Source organism: Hetaerina americana, unplaced genomic scaffold, assembly GCF_022747635.1.
Source record: "Hetaerina americana unplaced genomic scaffold, ioHetAmer1.1.p SCAF_4, whole genome shotgun sequence".
Taxonomy (NCBI): Eukaryota; Metazoa; Arthropoda; class Insecta; order Odonata; family Calopterygidae; genus Hetaerina; species Hetaerina americana.
In genome coordinates this window covers 57,585,357-57,606,719 of record NW_027286985.1, presented here as the reverse complement: position 1 = coordinate 57,606,719, position 21,363 = coordinate 57,585,357, and the positions used below count along the sequence as shown (strand labels likewise).

Genomic DNA, 21,363 nt, shown 5'->3' with positions numbered 1-21,363 from the left:
GGGCTGGACGCATTACTTTACCGTGACAAACTTTAAAAACGCGTTTCTGGAAGTTGTTTGACCTCTCAATCCCTTTATTCTCGAGGGCCTATTTTGTGGAAAACATCTCAATTAATTTGTTTCCGCCAAATTACTGAAATGAATACGGTAGCTGTTGCTATATAAAAAAAACCATAAACACAGTAATCAACCCGAAGGTCGGCTTAGTAGGTGATGGTAGAGTTCACCCAGTACTAAGCCCTATAAGGCGTGTGAATTTCACACATCGGGGTAGGGGGGCCAGTTCCTTTCCCTGCGCCGGTTATGGTTTCCCAGGAAGACCTGGTACCCAAAAAAAATCACTTTAGCTTGGGTGGAGTTGCAGGTGCCCAGAGTGCCTTCCCCGGGTATCGAACCCGGGACCCTCCGATCAGCAGTCATCCCGGCGGTGTTGAATATTTTTCAGAGGTATCTCGATCCCTACTTGAGGTGCTTTGTGGAGGGCACTTTAAGTGAGTACGCCGTCCGTCGGATGGGACGTTAAGCCGCGGACCCCTTGGCGCCTTTCGTAAAGAGTAGGCTAATGCCGACGCCGGGTTTCTCTCCACCCTTCATCCTTTCCTGTCCTTCCCCTATGGCGCAAATGACCTTAGCTGTCGGTCGCCTCCCCTCAAAACTACTACTACGATCAGCAGTCCAAAGCTCTACCCACTGGACTGCCGCGACCTTGTTGCAATATATAGACGGCATATCGATTCCATAAATTATGTGACGAGGAGTCTAAATTACCACTTGAAGTTTTCCTTGTGTGCTTTAAAATAATGAATTGACTTACTGTACTCTTTTCCCTGCTGTTGGGATTAGTCACGGAAGAGGGAAGTCGTCAATGAAGTGAGTTTGTATCACGTCGCTTCTACCGATGGTCAGTATCGGTCTCTTCGATCTTTGATCCTCAGGGGTTGAGCCAACTCTGACAGTCATCATGTAAGTCCAATGGTCCATTCGGGAAGGCAAATTTTCTTCTCTCTAGTCAGACGGTCTTCGGGATGATGCTCCGCTTTCATGATATACTATACACACGAGGAGGATAAGAATAGTATAGATAAAACAAATTGAAGGAGCGAAATAAGGTTTCGGAAGTGAGAGAGACTTGTCAGATGCACTCATTTCTATCGCAACCCTTCCATTCTCACGCGAATACAATAACCGCAGTCAACACTCTCTCCGAATCTACCTCTACTATAGTCAACCAATTTTAATTTAATGGCATTGAATAAGAGACTAGCTCCCCTAGGTTACCTTACCTCCATTCCCCCGGGCACCGCAAAACGCATGTCCCATTCATTGCTTCTCCCCTTAGGCTTGATTTCCTAGTTCGGCAAGGAGAGTGGCCGGGATTGCTGGGCACCTTCGCAAGACTTAATTGATGGATAATAGCGAGGAGCTCAATTCCCGTTTTACATCCCTTCAAGATCCATGATCTCTTGTTTCAAAGAAATGTCTCACCTCCGTTGACCGCATCGCCCGCCTACCCTTCTCCCCCATGCCAACCACTTCGGTCGGTACCGAGAGGGCTGGCTTGCTCCCTCGATTGCTTTTATGCCTCTGGGCAGTTTTATTCGATTCGTGACAAAATTTCGGCATTAATGCGATATCAATGGCAGCACACATTTTGGTCTCCTTTTTAACGGCTTGAGGTCTACTTATGTCGAAAGGGAAACATGTTTTTTGCTGCCACTTCAGGAGTCGGTTCCATTGCATAGAAAAGTTTCTCTCCATTTTTTTTTCATTTTCGACGTCAGGGAGTGTTTACCTTCATTAAATGAAGAACACAATGTATATTCCCACTGTTCTTCATTTAATGATCCACAAAGGTGGGCCTGAAACAATTGAATAGTGTTTACCTTATATTTTAGGGGCGTATTTCATTTAAATTCATTTTCTCCATAAAACAATGCAGCAGACCACCTAGTTATTTATCGTCGTTTGTTTTGAGATAAACCTGGAACTTAAGCATCATTCTTAGTTATTTATTCGTCCTAGTTTAAAAATTAGTTTTTCCAGTGAATTCCATGTTTGGATTTACAAATTCTGCTTGATGAACGTGTAGTTTTCCCGTTGAAATTGACATTAAAAAGTAGTTAGGTTTGCAAGATCGCGAAACAAAACTGGCTTTGTTCTTTTCTTCGATAATTTTATTTTGAGAGGGGTTGAAGTTTCCTCCAAAAACAATATCATCTTATTTTCCTATTGATGCCAGTGGTTCACCGCAAATTTAGCCCTAGAAGTGCATGTAATTTGCTTATATTTAACTTTAAATTTCAGTGAAAATTTATGAAGTGCGTCCCGTTATCTGTACAATCTCGGAATACAAACTGATAGTCGTCTCATGGGTCTACAAAATCAACCAGTCGTATTTTTCTGACATTATCGTAAACGCTTTCTAGTTTCCCCGGCGACTGAACAACATGACCTTTTTCAGAGTTTAATTCCGTTCGAGCGTTATATTTGGGGCCATATCCAACCAAGCCGCCCTCCCTTCGCTTCGTTCTCCCTCACTTTCCCCACCACCACTCCCATATCGCGACAGCATGCCCGAAATGCTAATGCTCCCCACCTCCTATTCCCCCTAGTAATTAATCCGCGTCTCATCCAGCCAAGCGATTTCTGCCGCCACCTCCAATCAGCTCTGCTTACGACATTCAATTTCCAATTAGACCACGCCGTGGGGCCCCTCCCCTGCGCGCCCTTGACTCCTTATCTCATTACTTTCAAGTGGCGTTTTAGCTCCCATTCGAGCAATCACCCCTAAAGTCCTCCCAAATGGTGAGCACCCACTGTAAGCATTGACAAAAATTTACCTTTAAGAACCGGTTTTTTTGGAAGAATTGAATTCTGTCGGCAGGGTGTTTCATAAATTCTCCCGTGTTCATGTTTGGGACCATTTCGTCTTCAGTGTTCCATGCTTAATTTCTTCCCTACTTTGAAATAAACAGTGAAATTAGTTATTTTCTTGAATGACACCCTTACAAAAAATGAAAATCTAGAGCATAACTCTCATTATATTCATGGTTTTTTAACCCAAATAAAGACGGATATTGGCAATAAAAGACCTACTTTTAAGTTTTTAAAAAAATTCTGCTGTTGTTAGAAATTTCACTTCTTTTTTAAATGTAGCTTGCAATTGTTGAGTTTCCCTCTTAAAGTTCCATATTGCCATTCGTAGGTATGCGCACTAAGCCAAAACAAGGAATAGTTCCATTTTCTTTGTATAACCGTAGGATTTGCTAATTAAACAGGAGAATGTAGGGAAACAGGTTTTGGATATGCTGGAGAACAACGCGGCAGAACCCAAAAATCCAAAACTTACGATTTCATCGCTGCAAAAGTTGTCGACAGAAATGGACTAGAAAAAAATGGAATCATTATTGGGGACAGTTATCGAGGAATATAAATTACAGAGGTTTGTAAATGAAAATTTGGAGTGCAAAATAGACTGGCGTTAATTGATGGTATGAGAAAGCAGTATGATGTATTTAGGTGCTCTCCCCTTGACTTTGAAAAAAGAAATCGAACTTGAACACCTTCCGAGGAAATCCACTTCAAATGAGACGATTCATATTTTTCTGATAGCATCAGCCTAAGCCAGCCTTTCTTCTTCCCAATCCTACTTGCCCCGACTCAAGCAACTCGGGGACCTGTAGGGGATGTGACGTTGTGGAGGTGGTTACGATTTGGGTGTTTGCCGACGAATTAAGCCCCGAGTTCAATTTAGAACTTGGCCGTCAACGGATCAATTCTTTAAGACTCCGCTTTCAGACTCCATTCCTTCCACTTCTTTTATACCGGAAGGCCCCCTGTCTTTTTAAACCCATAAGTTAACCGAACTGAAGGAATCTATCTGATGTCGTACGGCCATTCCTTCCTTTCAGGTAGCCTGTCGATCATGCAGCCCGCAGCGTAGGGCAGTCTCCACCCTTCCTGCATCTTTTGGATTTCAAACTACAAGCCCGTCTGGTGCCTTCCCCACTACACCTAGCACCACCTCGATTGTTATTCTTTGTCCATTTCAATTTTTACATACCCACATTCCGAAAGCCTCTAATCTACAAATCACCTTGCCATTAGGACAAAACGTGCATTATTCTACTAAAAATTACTATGTGATGCACAAAACCATGCTCTACATCAAAGTGTTAATGGTTCTTTTCGTAACATTCTTATTACATGGCCCTGTCATTAATTCCATTGTTCAGGTGACAGCTACTTAGATTGATGCAATTCTTTTTTGTTCCTACCACATAAAAAGAAGAATTGACTGAAAAGTGAATTTTACATGCTATTGAGCTTAGTATTGCATGAGTACACACCCTCATCAAGACCACCTATTCTGGACTGATGGATTTTGGCAAATCTGGAAATATGAATTTTTGACTCAACAAATAAGAAGGTTGAAATCTTAACCACATTTCGCTAATCACCTGGTAATCAATGATAGGAATATTGGAGAGTTATCAATAATACAATTAATTAACATCAATCAGCAAGAGTCCAATTCATATATTTATACAATCCCTTAAACAGTTTTCTTCCCTCTGTTTATGAATTGAGTCATTAAAACCATCAAAACCTCATCTCTTCATTGGTTTTTTTATCTTACTTACCTTTTTGGATAAATTAGACATTTTACTGAATTTAATGGGAGTTCTTGTGACTGTTTTACTTTTAACACCTTCTAACATCTTTGATGCTTTCACTTTTTTAAGTTTTGGTATAACTTCACCATCATCTGAACCTTCAGCATCACTACTACCTGGTTTCATTTGTTTCACGGACTGCTCATTCTCTAACTTTTCACCATTGACGGTTTTCTTCAAAGCCTTCGTTTTCACATTTTTAGAAGGTTTTACAACTTCACCAGATTCCAGATGGGCTTTTATTTTGTCCATCGAAATACTCTTATATTTCTTTCTCACTATTATCCCTTCTGACTTCTTTACTTTCTTGACAGGTGAAGGTGTATTCATCAGCTCATCCACTGGTTTTACTGTACTTGCCTTGGCTACCTTTAATTTTTTCTTGACCACAGGAGATGTTTCTGACACTTGAACCTCTGAAATTTTCGAGACTTTGGATTCAACTATTTCACCAGTGTCATCCTCTTCCATTTCCTCTTCATCATTTACATGATTATGCTTGGGGATCAAATTTGAAAATTTTTTCAACTTCGCCACAAAGAACCCATCCAAGTTATGGGTATGAGGGTAATATCTGCGAGTGAGCTCCATTGAGGAATGAAACCTGCAATGAAAGAAAATTTTGTAGAACACACAAAAGTGAGGAAATCTAATTCTGGATCTACATCTATCCGTGCCACAATCACATACCTGTGCTGTCGAAAGTTTTTAAACCCAGGCGTTCCAAAATCCAGTCCAGTTGGGACAAGTTTAACATCTCTCTTTTTGAGAGCATAGTTTATTACCAACTCATTTTCTTCTGGCTAAAAATCATGAACATAATTTTTAAATGACAAACAATAGCATTTGGTATAACAGCTTCCCAAAAATTCAATAGAAATTGAACTCACCAAAATTGAACAGGTTGAATAGACCAGATATCCCCCAGTTGATGAACTAGAATTCAGGCAATCAATTGCAGCCAATATAAGTTCTTTCTGTAAAGTGCAGCATCTCATAATGCTTGAGTCATCTTTGCTCATTTTCACACTGGGGTCTTTTGCTACAATTCCTGTACCTGAACATGGTGCATCAAGAAGAACCCTATCAAATCCCTTCATCACCTGAAATACAAAAAAATATGGATTTAGGTCAAGCAAATTCAACCACATAACATCACGAAATGTTAAAAAATTAAAGAATGAAAAATCTTACCGTTGGAAGCTTTCTGCCATCCATACAGGAAATGACTGAGTTGACAACACCCAAACGATGAAAATTACCTATGATAGCTTTAGTTCTATCAGATTTAGCATCATTAGCTAATAGCACACCAGTGTTTTTCATTATTGCAGCTGCAATTTGAAAATTTTAAAGTTAATAAGGTTTACTAATATAATGTATAATGGACAATAAATAATCATAATTCTAAAACAAAAAGTTCTTAGCAATAGCAACCAAGGAGCTTGCCTCACATTTCTTTTACTCTCATGGCCCCTTTTTTCATGAATTCATCACAAGTTTATACTGGTGTGTATACAATGTAATGGAGACCATTTAATCAACGGCAAACATTTTTGCACTGCTGAAGTTAAATATATTAAACAATGTTGCAAAAACGAAAAACAAAGAACACTACACACTTTTCAAACTGCTTTTCTCTTATTTTACTCTTAACAGCTAAGAGTAAAAATATAATGGAGGGCTAAAAATTTGCACATGTCTGCTTTATTTTTTTGGGTAGGCACCACTACTTCCTAATCACTGTTTTGAAACCCTGTGCATAATAATCAACTGCATTCCTACATGTAGTGCTGCCGTATTTATTGATCAGTCTACTTCAATTACTGTGAATTAGGCTATAACATGAGGGTAAGGTAGATGCACAAGTAACTAGTAGCAAGGTCTAGGCTCAATGAGGAGTGATCATAAACTTTTTATTTGGAGTTTCTGTATCTTCCCAGCAATGCATACAGCAGAGTGTGGGTTTGCATGGTCAAAAATGAATGAACAAAGAATCCTGAATACTAGTTCTACAGTAATGATTCTTTCCATTAATGCACCAAGGGGTACACAGATTGATGTCTCATTTTACAGAATTCTTTACTTGGAGTGCTCTACTTATAGAACACCAGTAGGGATCAGGATAGCTCTTGAAAAATTATTTCACCAACCACACCAATGGAGGAAAATCTCATTACTAATCAGGTAAACGAATCTTTCAATAACATAAAACCTATAAATAAAAAAACCAAGTAAGTAATCACCTATATGAGAAGCTTTTCCACCAGGAGCTGCACACATGTCCAATACTTTTTCATTTTCCTGAGGTGCAAGGGCCATTACCGGCAGAAAACTTGAAGCACCCTTAAAAATCATAATGAAATTGAATAAACAATTGATAAAAAATGTTCAACTAACTTATATTAAAGAATATAAAATCACATTATGGATGAATAAACTCTATTATGATTATACATCCACTTTAATAACATTAATCTTTAGAAGAAACTACTCTATTCCATCTGTTACAGAGGGTGGTCACTCAATTAATGATTCAAACTCAAGTGTTATTCACACTCATTTAAGCACATAAGTCCTAGTTTCCAAGGTTTCTTGGAGTAACCTGAAATTATGGTATTTGTATAGTATGACGATAGGTAATTTAATAGCAATAATTAGCATTGATTTTTGCAGAAAACAGGATTAGACTGGAGGGATAGGCAAATTAACAACAACCTCCACGTTTCTCAGACTACTCACATTAAAGTGGCAAATGGAGTACGGGCAGTGTTAAAAAGATGGGCCATACAGGGCCATTATCACCCATGCTTTTCAAAGTATAAGTGGAGAAAAGAGTAAAAGAGGCACAGGAAGAACTATACATAAGAATAAAAAGTTAAAGGGGAATTAAAAAAAATTAGATAAGCATGCGGATGATCAAGTTTTAGTTTGTCAGTCAGCCAACGGACTGGAAGCATTGCTGAGTGCATTGGAAAGTCAGTGCAATGGTAAGGGATGAAGGTTCATGTAAACAACACAAAGGTGATGAATTTTCGAGGAAGAGGAAGGCTAAGTTCAACGTTACAATTGGAGGAGGAAATAAATAATTCACAGAAAATAGGTAGAACAGTTTACCGAACTGGTAAGTGTTTTAGACCAAGACAGCCAAAGTAGTCGGAACATTAGATGAAGACCTGCATTAGGCAAAGAAGTTTACACAAGATTGAGGGAGTAGAAGAAAGGGATGCTGAATACAGATGTAAACAAAAGGTTCAGTGAAAACTTAGATCCACAGCTTTGTTTTGTAGGGCTTGGAAACTTGGCCATTCTAGCATGATGAGGTGAAGGAGAGAGAGGATTGTCGGGAGAAATCCAAAGGAGCTAGGAAGAATGGATTGAGGCTGTATTAATCGGTGATGGAATGTTGAAGATTGCACAAGAGGGAAGAATATTAGGAATGCAAGGAAGACATAAAAAGATTAGACATGTTGAAGGGAAGTAGACAGCTCGGAATTGAAGGAGGATTTATTGTAGCATGGGGTCAGGTTCTCTTTTGGGAGAGACTAAGAAATGTACGGGTGTTAAATTTGCATCTTCCCAAAACCTACCTTAAATGGTAGGCTACCAAAAATGAATATTAATTTAACTGATTGTGTTTGTAGCTCGCCCAATTCTTTCATTTAATTGTTCAACCATTCAAAATCTTAAAGCCATTAAAATTCCAAATTTATCGACCAGATGTCACATTTTTTTTTGGCTGCAATGAATAATCACTTATGCTACATGACCACCCTGTCACATTGAGATACATCATATTAACTCATTAGAGGCAATAGTGGTGAGTTTGGCTCAGAGGATGGAAGCCTATGGCTAACCAAAAATTTTTTTTAAACTGTTCCTAAATACTCACAAAGAAAGTTTAATTCCAAAGCAAAGGGAAAGCGATTGATTTATGAAGTTTCCACATTAAATAGTCAAGGATTTGAAGGATATATAAATTGGGACCGCAATTTTTTTGACCAAATATGGAATTATATGACATTTTTGCAAGTTTGTTTATTTTGCTCTTCTAAGTTTTTTCTGAGCCTTAAATTTTGAAATGATGACACTATACTATATAACAACTCCCATCATGTTGTTAAATGGTACAGCTCAATTTTTTTGCTTTATACAGCAAAACAACCATTTCAATTGAAGAGAGACAGATGTCCATCTCAGAATTATACAAATAAAAAAATTAGCATCAATAGTACACAAAAATCACTCCAACTAATTTCCTAGAATCCAACTAAAGAGGCATTATCTTCACCTTGTTTTAAATATTTTTCAAACTTTTTAATGACACAAAATCACATTAGTAATTAACATATTCCTTTATTTCCTGACCCATACGATGCAGATTTTCAGGTAGGAATTAATGAAAAATACTTCATTCATACAGAAAATGATCGATGTATTTTGGTGTGGTATATGAAGAGAATTGAATTGTCAAATTAAAAAATTAGCAGCTACACATACACCAATGCTTATTCATCATAAAATCCTAGAAATTTGACATTCCTGTTGCTAGATCGTTTCAGCAGTTTCTTTTCATTGGGGTTGTCACTTTCCTCTTACACAATGTGGTCTTCACTTCCATGTATCACATTACTAATATTACATTTTTAAGAAGACATTATGATAGTCTCACTTTAAACTCGTGTATGTATCTACATTTGAAAAACTTACCTGAATGAGATAATGACCAGCCAGATATTCTGGAGTAGCACCAACAGGAACTTGAGAAGAATACACGACCAGACCAACTTTTGACCATGTTATTAGATCCAAATTAGTTCCCCGGTTTATCAAAGCCTAAAACAAAAAGCGAATATTTTATCACAAAAACTTGAAAATGAGCTCAAAAAGGCCAAGATCACTAAAATGGAGTTCACATAGGATGTACCTACAGATACTCTATCTTTACTGCATAAAGGAAAACTTGCCTGATTATATTTAAGTAATTACTTACCATGAACAAATTCAAGGCAGCTTATTTGTTTCCTTTGTGTATAAAATCATCCACTTCGGAAGTAGAACTCTAGCGTGGTCAACCATGACTACGCTTGAGTTCTACTTCCCAAGTGGATGACTTTATACTCAAAGGAAACAAATAAGCTGCCTTGCATGACCACGCTAGAGTTCTATGGTAGAAGAATAAGAGAGGGGTGTTGAGTTTGTAGTCATTTAAATGGGGTGCCCTGGCACAATGAGTGACTACAACAGTAAAAAACACATGCCATAGCCAAACCTTCCAAAAAATAAAACAACATGGAATTCTCATAATTGCCAATTACTTTATTGCTCAAATTTATGTCCAAAACCTATGGATAAAATAAAATTAACCAGTTAACTTAGATAAAATCTAAGTTAATTGATTAATCTTCTTTTATGGAGATGATTAACCAATTTCTATCACAATTCTCCCCAGCTACATTTATAAAGTTAAATTTTTGTTCATATTATATTGGTAAATTAACATTAATTTTTGTTAAGACATTTGGAATTAAGAAATAGACAGAGATCTAAATTTGGGGAAAATTGAGACCAAAAGGTCCCTTCTTCCATTTTATTAATAGGTCACATATTTATCAATTTTTAAACTGATAATTGGTCTTACTGGCTGCTGTAATCTGGATTGTGCAAAACATCATATTTTTATGTTGAATGGCTTTTTTCAATAAATTATAATAACAAACTGGCTGATGAACGGCCCTAGTGATATTGATCACTATCATTTAAAAGGTCAAAATAAAAACATTGAAAATCAAACAGAAGTGGGAACATTTGCAAATAGCATACACAAAGAGAGGTATACTCTATTATACATTTAAGATTTTCTTACATGAGAAGATTCACTTCATATTTTTCAGTGTTATGCTTTGTGTTATATGCGTGACTTATGACAAAAAAGAGCTATGAGATTCAAACAAAAGAATAATACCCACAACTTGCATGGAGGTGGAAAATCCAAGTCAGACATGGGCCATTGAGGGTTTTAAAGAACGATTTAAGTAATTGACTGAACGGATGAAATTAACAATGTCCCAATACCGTAGCATGCACTTGTCTGACAGTGCTGAGAGATGGATAATCATGACTTACTTCAAAAGACATGTGACTAGTAAGTGGAGACACTGAAGGGAATTATCTTGGGAATGCCATATGCCAGCTATTGGGAAAGCAATAAAAGGCAGATTAAGCCCAAGTGACAAAAATATCACTTTTTTCTTCTACATAGACATCAATGAGAACAATTACCAAAATGTACCTTTATAATGCACTTACATGAATGAATGTTCTTCAGTTGAGAATTTCCATATCTTTTAAGCCACTGCACTACTATCAGGCAAAACAAATTTTAATTTGATTGCCCTCACTATCTCACATCACATTTTACTCTATTGTAAACATTAGCTTATTCAAAACTACCAATCTTAACTTGGAAAGATGATGTTTCTGCAGTCTATTTACAGAAAATGCAGAAAGGGCAGGACAAGGAGAGGTCTGTTGGATAGAATAAAGAGGGTTACATACAATGTATGCAGAATGTAAGAAGGTTTGTTGTAGGGTATATTAGTGCCGGTAAGCCTTAGACTAATGTCATTAGTCTCTGAACCCATGTAAAACCTTAACTGGTAGACTACCATCAATGATAATAGGCGTTCAGATAATTATAGATTCTGTTTTCCAGAAGCAACCCCTCAGAATCACTGTTTTACTTCCAGGTGGAAGAGGCAGTTAGATGAGTGCAGGGAATGGAAATAAAATGATGTCGGCAAGTGGGAAAGAAAATAACAAGCTCTGTTTTGAAGTTATCATTACACTTCATTTATCATAAACAGAAATTAAAACACTTGCAGTATTCTTTGACTGAATTAGATCTAAGACTTCAAGGTTGTAGCATGAAAATCAATTGAAATAAAACTTTCAACTTTTAGAATGCAGAATAGAACCCAATGTAGGTACGAGGGTTAGATGAGAAGTTCTCGGCCTGACTGCAATTTTCTGTTAAAAAATTATTTTACTTTTCTACATAATCTCCCTCGACTTCAACACACTTGGTCCAACATTTTTCCCAGACAGTATTCCTTCCCAGAAGTTAGAAGCCTGGAAGGCTGATATAATATCTATCTACGGCTCTCTTAGCAAAGCCTAACGCAAATCCAATAGTTTTTCCCATCACCAATGCACCTTTGTGAGCAGGTGCCTTGTCCTGGTGAAAGATGATTTTTTTCCTTCTTCAAGGAAGGGCTTTTCTTGCAAATTTTGGCATCCAGCTGGTCAAGAAGGTTGGAGTAATATTTGCCTGTAATTTTTCTGCCTTTCTCAAGGAAATCAATTAACAGGGTCCCTTTTGCATCCCAAAGCATACTGGCAATGAACTTTCTGGCAGATGCCATCAACTTTACTTTCTTTGGTGCTGAACCACCAGCTTCCACCCACTGCTTTGACTGCTGTTTCATTTCTTGCATGTAGTAGTGAACCCATGTCTCAACTATAGTAACATCACTGCACAAAATCAGTCGGTTCCCTCTTGCATTGGTCCAAACATTGCTGTGAAAATCGTTCGAGCATTTACTTTCAATCAGCATTCAGCAATCATGGCACCCACCTTGCACAGAGCTTTCACATCCCTAATTCCTTGTGCAAAATTTTGCACCCTTTCTTCTGATTTCCCCATGGCCTTAGCTATCTCACTCACCTTCACTCGCCTATCATCCAACAAAATATCGAGCACCTTTTCGATGGTTTCCGATGCCTTTGCAATTTTAGACCATCTATCACGTGGGTCATCTTTGAGGGATATGCGACCACGTTTAAATTTAGCTGCCCACTTTTTAACACAAGACATTAAAGGAGCAGAGTCCATGTACACTTTTTTCAATTTCAGATGAATTTTCTTAGGGGTTATTCCATCCAAAACAAAGAATTTTATGACTGCACAGAATTCCAGTTTCTCCATTATAACGAAAAACAGGAAAGACATCTACTGTAATGATACGTGTAAACAAACTACTTGAGAGAACAAGTTGAAACTTGTCTTATGAACTAATGACACGGGCACCCAGGTAGAAATCATAAATTTTGCTGATTGGAATGCTGTATCAGTGTCAGAGTGAGAAGTTTTCACCTTACCCTAGTATATGCTGCATTATTGAGAGGTATTAAAATAAGGAGATATTTAGTTTCATACATCTAATAAATCTAGTTGAGAAGGAAGAGAACTTGGAATAGAAGCTTAAAGATAATAAGTGAAGAAGAACTCAGATTTGAAGGAATACATTATGAGAAGGTAAATATTGAAAGGACAAAGGAGAAAGATCTACAAAAAAACTTAAGTGACCATTTGTGAGGATTATGACACTCAAAGGATCAAAGGCATGGACTTGGAAAGGAATAATAAAAATTCAGAAGCAACAATACAGCACTGCACATTTTTGTGCAAAAGGAGGGACACATTGAGTGGCCATGAAAAATCTAAGCAATACATTAAAAGAGCTAAAAAAAAGAGAATAGCTAATGAAAACTGGGGCTGTAGAAATACTGCTACTTAGTCTTTTCCCATAATATCTAACATTCAATATGACTACAATTACATTTCATAAGGAACAAACAATTATTGCCACGTAACATACTAACCTGTGCAAGGTCTCTCCTCCTTGACTTGAGGCTATTTGTTCTGAGAGTCATTGGGCGGTTAACTTCACTGGCTTCAAGGAATTCAATTAGTTCAGACAATGGGAAGATCTGTAGTAGTTTTTCCATCAAAAATTCATTGTAGCTATAGTAAAGGCACAAGTCCTTCAAAAGCAATTCTGTGTATTCACTTCGGTTTCTGGAAAGGGAAAAAAATCATCAAATCACTATCCAATGAATATTAGTTAAAAACAAAAACCCTAAAAGCATGAAATAAATTCATTCTCTCATCTTATGAGCAACAGAGATGGTGTAACAGGTATGAGAACTAATTTAAAATAATGAAGGTTCCTGGGAGAGGAAACTAAAGTTGAATATTAAAATAGGCGGGCCAAAACTAGCACAGGCAAAACAGTTTAGGCATCATGGAAGTGTCTCAGACCAAGACGGTCACAGTAGTCATGATATAAGAATTGTGTTAGGCAAAGATGCTTTCACAAGAAGGTGGAAATTGATGACATTGATGATCAGTAAGGAGGTTAAAAAAGATTAGAGGAAAATTTGGTGTGAAGTGTGGTTTAGTAGAGCTTGGAAACTAGGTTGTTGAAGCATGGTGAAAGGAGTAGATCAGAGGGTTTTGAAATAGGGTAGGGGAGAAGGATGAAAACAGTAAAATGGATGGATTGGATACCAACCATAGAGTACTATACACGGAGGGGGAAAAGAGTGTTTTTAGGGAACATTAAATACCAGTTAACCAATTAATTATAATCTGATGAGCACGTGATTTATACAGCCCTAACAGAAAAATGTATCATTTATTCAAGTTGTATGTAATATATTATCTTGAAGATAAGCCCAAAAGTTAATGAACAATTATGTGCATATCAGTAATATTACATAAAATATGCAAAAAAAATTTTATCACAAGATATTTGGAATACAATATTTTTCTAGCCTTAAATGATATTCTGATAAAAACAGCTAACGTCAACTTATGATAAATTAAGAGTGTTTGAAGTGAACATGTATATAGTATACCAGATATAGTACGCTTGTCAAAAGATCATATCTTACCAATATCTCAAACAATGAAAATCTATGAATAGAAACAGACTATTCATGACTCGAGGTATATTAGAACCTTGTGCATTTAGTATCTGACAAGTATTTTTCTCAGCATGTAACTATGCCAAGATAAGAAAAATAAAAAATGGTTGACTTTTATTTTACATTGTGTTTCAAGGAGCCAAATTTGCAAATTATTGTTGTTTATGCCCACGTATGTGCACTGTAGAACTTGTCATATTAGCTGAAATTCAACATCAATTTTGTAGCATTGTAGTACTTCAGATGCTGTTATACATTTCCTTGTTGATATTGTTATGTGGTACTGCTTGCATGTTGTGTTACATTTAAGTGCATCAACTTCTAAATGGCAACTCTTTGAGTAGTAAATAATGACATCACAGCAGTATTACCACTATGTGGGGGTATTATTTTAAGTAATTATTACTGAGAAGATATTTGGATTAAATTAATCCTGCAAACTGATTGATTCTTATGCACATAATCATGTAAATTACAGCTATTCATGTTGATTTGTTTTGTTTCAGTAAACCGTAGGTTGAAATAACCTGCAATAAGGAGAAGATATTTACTTGCTGGTAATTAAGTTCAGTCATCTGAAAGGTTACAGAGCTCAGCAAATCCAGGATGAAATAATGGCTATTTATAAAAATGCTAGCTTGTTAGAGGACACAGCTGTGAGGTGGAAAAGGAATTTTCAAACTGGCCACATTCCCTTACACAAGATCCAAGAAGTGGAAGATCATCACTCAGGGGCGATGCAGCCTCAGTGCAGAGAGTAGAGGACTTGTATTATATCAGACAGAAGAGCAACCATCTAAATGAACATGAAGGAGACTGGTCTTAGCTACAGCAGTGTACGAAAAATTATTCACTAAGAACTACACATGTCATAGATGTCTGCACACTGGGTTCCACAACTACTGACTCCTTTCCAGGAACATTCACAGTAAAGCTTGCAATCGTGGCCAGCAAGCAAAGTGATGTGGCTTTAAAGTGTAAACACATCCCCCTATTCTCCCAACCAGGACACAAGTGGCTACTTCTTATCCCCTGAGCTCAAGAATCCACTGCCAAATCTGACATTTGACAACATAAATGACATCATTTAAGAGGTGGAACAATGGTTTCCAATGTAATCTGCTGAAATATTCTATTAAGGCCAAGATGGATGAATTGAAAGGTCAAGAAATGCAGAGAAAAATGTACTACTCTGGATGGTGACTATGCAGAGATGTCTTCAGAGTAACCAATAAAAATGAAATTTCTATCCTGACAATTTTTTTAATAATTAAAAGGTAATAATACCCCTCATACATGACTACTAAATATTAGTTGAGCTGGATTTGACAGGGATCGCCTTTACGTTTCGTCACCAGACTTTCTTATCCCATACTTAGTTTGCTTGAGGAAGGCCACTTTGACTAGGAAAGGTGACTATCAAGTAGGAGAGGAGTCCTTTCACACCAGTTCAATCATATTTTTTTTTACCATGCATCACTTCAGATTTTGAGGAAACTTGGTATTCCCCCTTTTAATGATTTAACTAACCATGTTTTCACACATTTTTCATTCAGATTTTATTTATCTAGCTCTACTAGTTTTACCCATTTATCCCTTAGCATCAACAGAAATAGGTGATTCCTTTCAACTCACCTCCCTTCTTCTCGAAGTCTTTTGAAATCAGACAATACAATTATTATGTCTTTAATACGCTGATGTACGTCTGTAAGGCTAAGTGATTTTGAGTTCTCTTCCTCTGTTGGAAAAATGAACACCTCCTGGTTCCCCACATTTAGCTGAAGTTCTTTTTCTGCCAATTTACTGTGGAAAGAGGAAACAAAATAACACATAAGCGCATATAATATTTTCAAGCTCTGAAATGCACACAATGACCAACATGAATGGTGGATTGTTCATTAAATGTAGATATAATTTGAAGAACATCATAGAGAAAGCATTAATAAGGTTCTAGAGTAAGAAGTCTGCATAAAAGCATAGGCACAAAAGGAAAGTATGCCAGTGGGTAGGGAACTACTTTTCCCCATGTCCATATTAGAATGGTCCTAAGGTAGAAGAAATAGTTTTCTTGCAAACTTCTCCAAGGTGCCCATTGAAGCAATTCCATTACATTAACATTGTCATCTCTAGAATATTACTGCAAGTAAGTTGAATTAATCTGTACTAAATTAAAATTGGAAGTTCATATACTTAAAAAATTTCACTACCATTGGGTCAGTGAAGGATAAAATATTTCCTAATGTTAACACCAAAAGTTAAATTATTATAAACTTCAACTATGGATTTCAATATAAATACCAGATGATGTGACACACAACAAAGCTTTAATAGCACTTGACACAATAATCCCAGCCACAAATACAGTATGTATTACGGTATTTTTCAGCAGGTAAAGAGAGTTTGACTGAAATATTTTTATGGCAGTACAAGGATTTAGATGAGACTAAATTGGATTCATTGTGGAGAGTAACCTTCTCAGAAAAATTACAGTTTCTGATAAAAGTGAACTGAAGTGCATCAAAACACTTTGAATGCTGGTGGAACTATGAGTACATTCTACATCATTAGATAGACATTTAAAACAGTAGAATTCTATCTCTGTACTGTACTGACTTTCATTGCACTGACTTATCCAAGTACACAGAGTGATTTATAAAAATCTCTGCAACTACAAAGAAGGATTAGGATGCAAACATTTTTAGTGAAAGGGAGTGAATGTGATAGCCAGGGGGACAAATGACTGATCATTCCAAGATACATGCAAGACCTTGGTGAATGTGATATTTCAATCAGCATTGCAGTAATAGTAGTTTTAAGGGAGGCGACCGACAGTAAAGATCATTTGCGCCATTAAGGATGAATGGGAAAGGAAGGGTGGAGAGTAACCTGGCATTGGCATTAGCCTACTCTTGTCGAAAGGTGCCAAGGGGTCTGCAGCTTAACGTCCTATCTGACGGATGCCGTACTTACTCAAAGTGCTCTCCACAAAGCACCTCAAGTAGGGATCGTCATACAACTGAAAAAAATCTTGTGCCTCCAGGATTTGAGCCCGGGCCCTCACAGAGAGAAGCCTGTGTGTTAGCCACCGCACCATCCCAATCCCCACCAGCATTGTAATTTAATAGACTGGAGATAATTCCCCAGTGGGAGCTACATTCGTCCTGCTCAAAACCTTCAAACAAACCAAATCAAAGTAAACAACCCACAGTTTAGAACACGGGTGAAAAAAGAGCTTACTTCATACTGAATTCTACTGAGAAATTATATCTCATAGGGGTGATGGTGGGCAATATGTACAAGGCTCAGACTTCACTGTTTTAAGTGAAGATGTGGAAAGCTGGGATTTCTCAGCCATCAGCAGTTTCCCAGGTTTCCAGACCCAGAAATGTCAGGCAACAAAATAAAAACACCTTGGATGAAACATAATTGGGTCTCAAAAGACAGTAGAGTGGATTAGACCTTGGCCCACCTGATCATAAGCTGAGCAATCCATCCAATATGCTAACCCTGCCACCTATTTTAACCCTTAAAAATAATCCCATACATAAAAAACGGCAGGATATATCACAACGGTTACTTTGATGGCATCACCCACTAATGTGCAATGAAGTGCGCAGAATAATAATCATTCAAATTTCAGTCGAGGTATATCATTTAGACATTGTGAAGTTCTAGCAATTCTGTATTTCTTCACAGAAAGAGAAAAAACAGCCATTGTAACCAAACTTATAATTCTAAACAAAAGTGACCTTCCTAGGTTTGTGCCGTAAATATTAATTATTGGGTTCCATGAGCCTCTGTTAATCTTTGTTTGGTTGGCCGTACAGAGTCTCCAGATTTAGTTGTTCCTGCATATCTGAAAATGAGGTGATGCCTTTTCTAACATCCCTGGACATGTGGCCCTAATTAACCTGTACCTCCCAGATCCAAGCATTATCCTTCTGAACTAAATACCATCCTCCATTATTAATAATTTAACCCATTTACTTTTGAGTAGCTGCCCACTGAGGAGCATATCCTCAAAGGACTTGTTTTGCCAGTCTTAAGTAACACAGTATAAATGGGAATGAATCAATAAGGGAGAGAGATTTAAGCCCTAATAAACTCTGTAAATAACAAGGCATAAAGAGGCAATCAACAAATGAATAAAGTAGAAAATATACATAAATTAACATTGAACTTGAAGGCAATAATGAATGAGTTTTGCAATATTTAAGTTTACAATTTGCCCCCAAACAAATTACTGTGAAGTTTTACAGGATAATTGAAGTGACAAACTACACCTTGAACCTAGTACAGTAGCTAATGAACTATAGGTAAAAATTAGGCTCCACGTTTATTATTGAATTAATTTGAAAAGTTGTTCAAGTCTTTCCTTACCTCTCCTTTTTCTGCTTCTTTTTTAATTTTTTGGCAGCCTTTTCAATAGGGAGTAAATCCTCTTCGTCTTCCTGTTTTTCCTCCTCATCTTCGGTGTCGTCATCATCTGAATCAGCACCATAATCATCTTCAGGATCACTGTCATCCTCTAAGTCATCCAACTTCCCTACATGACAATCATCTTCTGAATCTGAACTTGGAACTTTTTTCTGGACATGCTTAGATTTGACATTTATATTTTTTTTCTTTGCTGGAAACAACCATGACTTATTTTCATCCGAGAAGTTTGCAACTGTTTTGCCCTCATCTTCGGAATTATTCTCGTCACTTCCCTCTATAAAAAAATAAATAATAATAATTACTTAACAATCCCATAGACTCAAGAGTTTAGATCTCCTTGAGTTTTACAGCTTAGATACCTTAAGAGTTGGGAGACCATAAAGTGAAAATTATGAGATTTCCAAACATACTAACTTCTTCGAATGAAAACCTAATGTTTGCTGTTTCCAATATGTGATTAAGATTATATTGAAAGCACCGCAAATTCCGCAATCCAAACATTTGAGAAGGGTGACTATTGGAACAAATATACTCTTTACTAGAATACGTTTCAAACCAACTTGCATTCAAAAGAGCAGAGTGATTAATATGAGGAGGACCGCTGAAAGAGAATATCGCACAAATGGTAGTAACATTACAGGAATTCTAACTATCCAGAGAGTAGGGAGGTTTAATGTGAGAAGTGAACTGACAGGTAAGCACCCAATGCACTGATGCATGGAAGTTAAAATCAAATGAGGAGCATCCAAATTGGCAGATGAGATCGACAGGTCGTTTCATCATTGGAAGAAAGACGATTCAATGCCAGGTTGAACTAACTAAATATACATAGATCCACAATTTACAGCACCGAGGTTGGGGATCAAGATGGTGTGGTGGCTATTGTACTAACTTCCCACCTAGGGTTCGAATTCCGGTGGCGTCATTACCCTAATGGCCCAATGACCTTAGCTGTCGATCACCTCCCCTATATACTACTACTACTAGCACCCAGGTCTCGAAAATTATTCTCTTTCCAATACACAGTGGTCGCTTTGATCATGTATATAAAATTCGGGAAATATCTGCCAGAACTAGCAGACTCAAGGACTCCTCCTTCCCACGGGACAACATTCGGGTTATAGATAGCGAAAATTCTGCTTGCCACCCTCAGCGCCTTGAGAAAAATTAGTTATACTCAATTGCATGCACTTATAGATGCCTTATAAAGAGACCTCGTGTATTTCATTGTCAAAACCGTTTCCCCATGGCCGCATTATAATGTCATTAAATAATGAGCTGCTTTTTACAGTATTGCTTGCTCTGCCTCGTCGGTTTTCAAGATTCCCCTTCCATTCCTTGTCTCTCTCCGAGGGGGGACCCTCTCGCTAACTGCAGCGCTAGGTCATATTCCCTCACGGTGTCCTTGGGTGAGGAGACCGTAGTATGTTGCATGACCATGTGGTATTAAAATTTCGCTTCCCATTTGTCACATTCTAGCTAGCACGTCATTGGATAAATTTTTTACTGCATCCCTTAAGTTCAATTTTTTGTCAGTTGATAGTATACGTATGTATTGGCATGCGATAAAAGTTGACAGGATTTTCGCATGAATGTATACGCCGCTGCGGGTATAGGTTTGCATGGATGCGTGAATTTTGATGTGGATTTGTTCCCTTTTACAGGTAGTGACTTAACACCCCACCGCCACACGCCCTTTTTACTAAAATTTAGACAGTCGGAAGTCATCAATGTGTACAGTTGATACTTAAATAATTGAAGATACAGTGCCATTACTCCGACGAAGTAGCACTTTTTGCAGAATAAACACAAATATGACTCAGGGGTTTAGAAAAGTAATTAAATTACACAACTTTATCTAACCATCATATAACACACATCAGCTCAAGCCTTAATATCTTCAATTAAACCATACATCAAACTTTAACTCATACCTTGGGATGTTTCGTTCTGATTATTCTTCTTTATTTCCTGCCGTTTTTTCTTCGATTCCTCAGCTTCAACACGTTTTTTTGCTCTCTTTGCAGCTCGTTGCTTTTGCTTATGACTTAATTTCTTGGCGATTCCAGATTCTGTTGTGTCAATGAAAATATGTTAGTTATATTAGCTCGAAATGTAATCCTCAAAATGAGAGTGAATTTCAAAAGTACTAACGAAGATGCTCTGGAAACACTGGATCTTTCTGTTTCTTTGATTTCCTTCCAGGGCCCTTCTTAACCTTTTCAGTGAATCCAGCCTTGCGACCCATCGTTTATTTCAACGGATATTAGTCTGACAACAACCTATTTATTTTACAAAACTATCGCACAGCTGCTATTCCTTTACACATCACAAAATTTGAACACACTTCCCACATGCCATGCGCTCTATAACAATTGACTGTAAATATTGAATGAATACGTTATAATATAGATGACTCTGCATGGACAAAAGAATATAGAAAAACAATTTATTTGATTTGGGAGCGTTTTAGTGA

At 37.3% G+C, this 21,363-nt stretch overlaps 1 protein-coding gene across 1 annotated transcript; it reads right to left on the bottom strand.

Moving 5' to 3' along the window:
- Window positions 1-4,515: 4,515 nt before the first annotated feature.
- LOC139691922 (uncharacterized) lies at window positions 4,516-21,249 on the bottom strand. The gene is made up of 11 exons (XM_071589870.1): window positions 21,042-21,249; window positions 20,822-20,959; window positions 18,828-19,161; window positions 16,083-16,250; window positions 13,341-13,536; window positions 9,387-9,512; window positions 6,923-7,022; window positions 5,871-6,010; window positions 5,567-5,779; window positions 5,367-5,479; window positions 4,516-5,280 (listed from the first exon to the last, which is right to left on the bottom strand). The coding sequence occupies exons 1-11, from the start codon at window positions 21,133-21,135 to the stop codon at window positions 4,611-4,613; spliced, it is 2,292 nt and encodes a 763-aa protein (XP_071445971.1). The 5' UTR covers window positions 21,136-21,249; the 3' UTR covers window positions 4,516-4,610.
- Between the last annotated feature and the right edge of the window lie 114 nt (window positions 21,250-21,363).

What these genes read in the sequence shown, in the direction of transcription:
- LOC139691922 (XM_071589870.1), bottom strand. Translation starts at nt 21,135, where the DNA reads ATGGGTCGCAAGGCTGGATTCACTGAAAAGGTTAAGAAGGGCCCTGGA. An exon ending in AGTGTTTCCAGAGCATCTTC is followed by an intron (nt 20,960 to 21,041) that starts GTTAGTACTTTT and finishes TTGACACAACAG; the next exon opens with AATCTGGAATCGCCAAGAAA. An exon ending in AGACTTCGAGAAGAAGGGAG is followed by an intron (nt 13,537 to 16,082) that starts GTGAGTTGAAAG and finishes TTCCCTTTCCAG; the next exon opens with AAACCGAAGTGAATACACAG.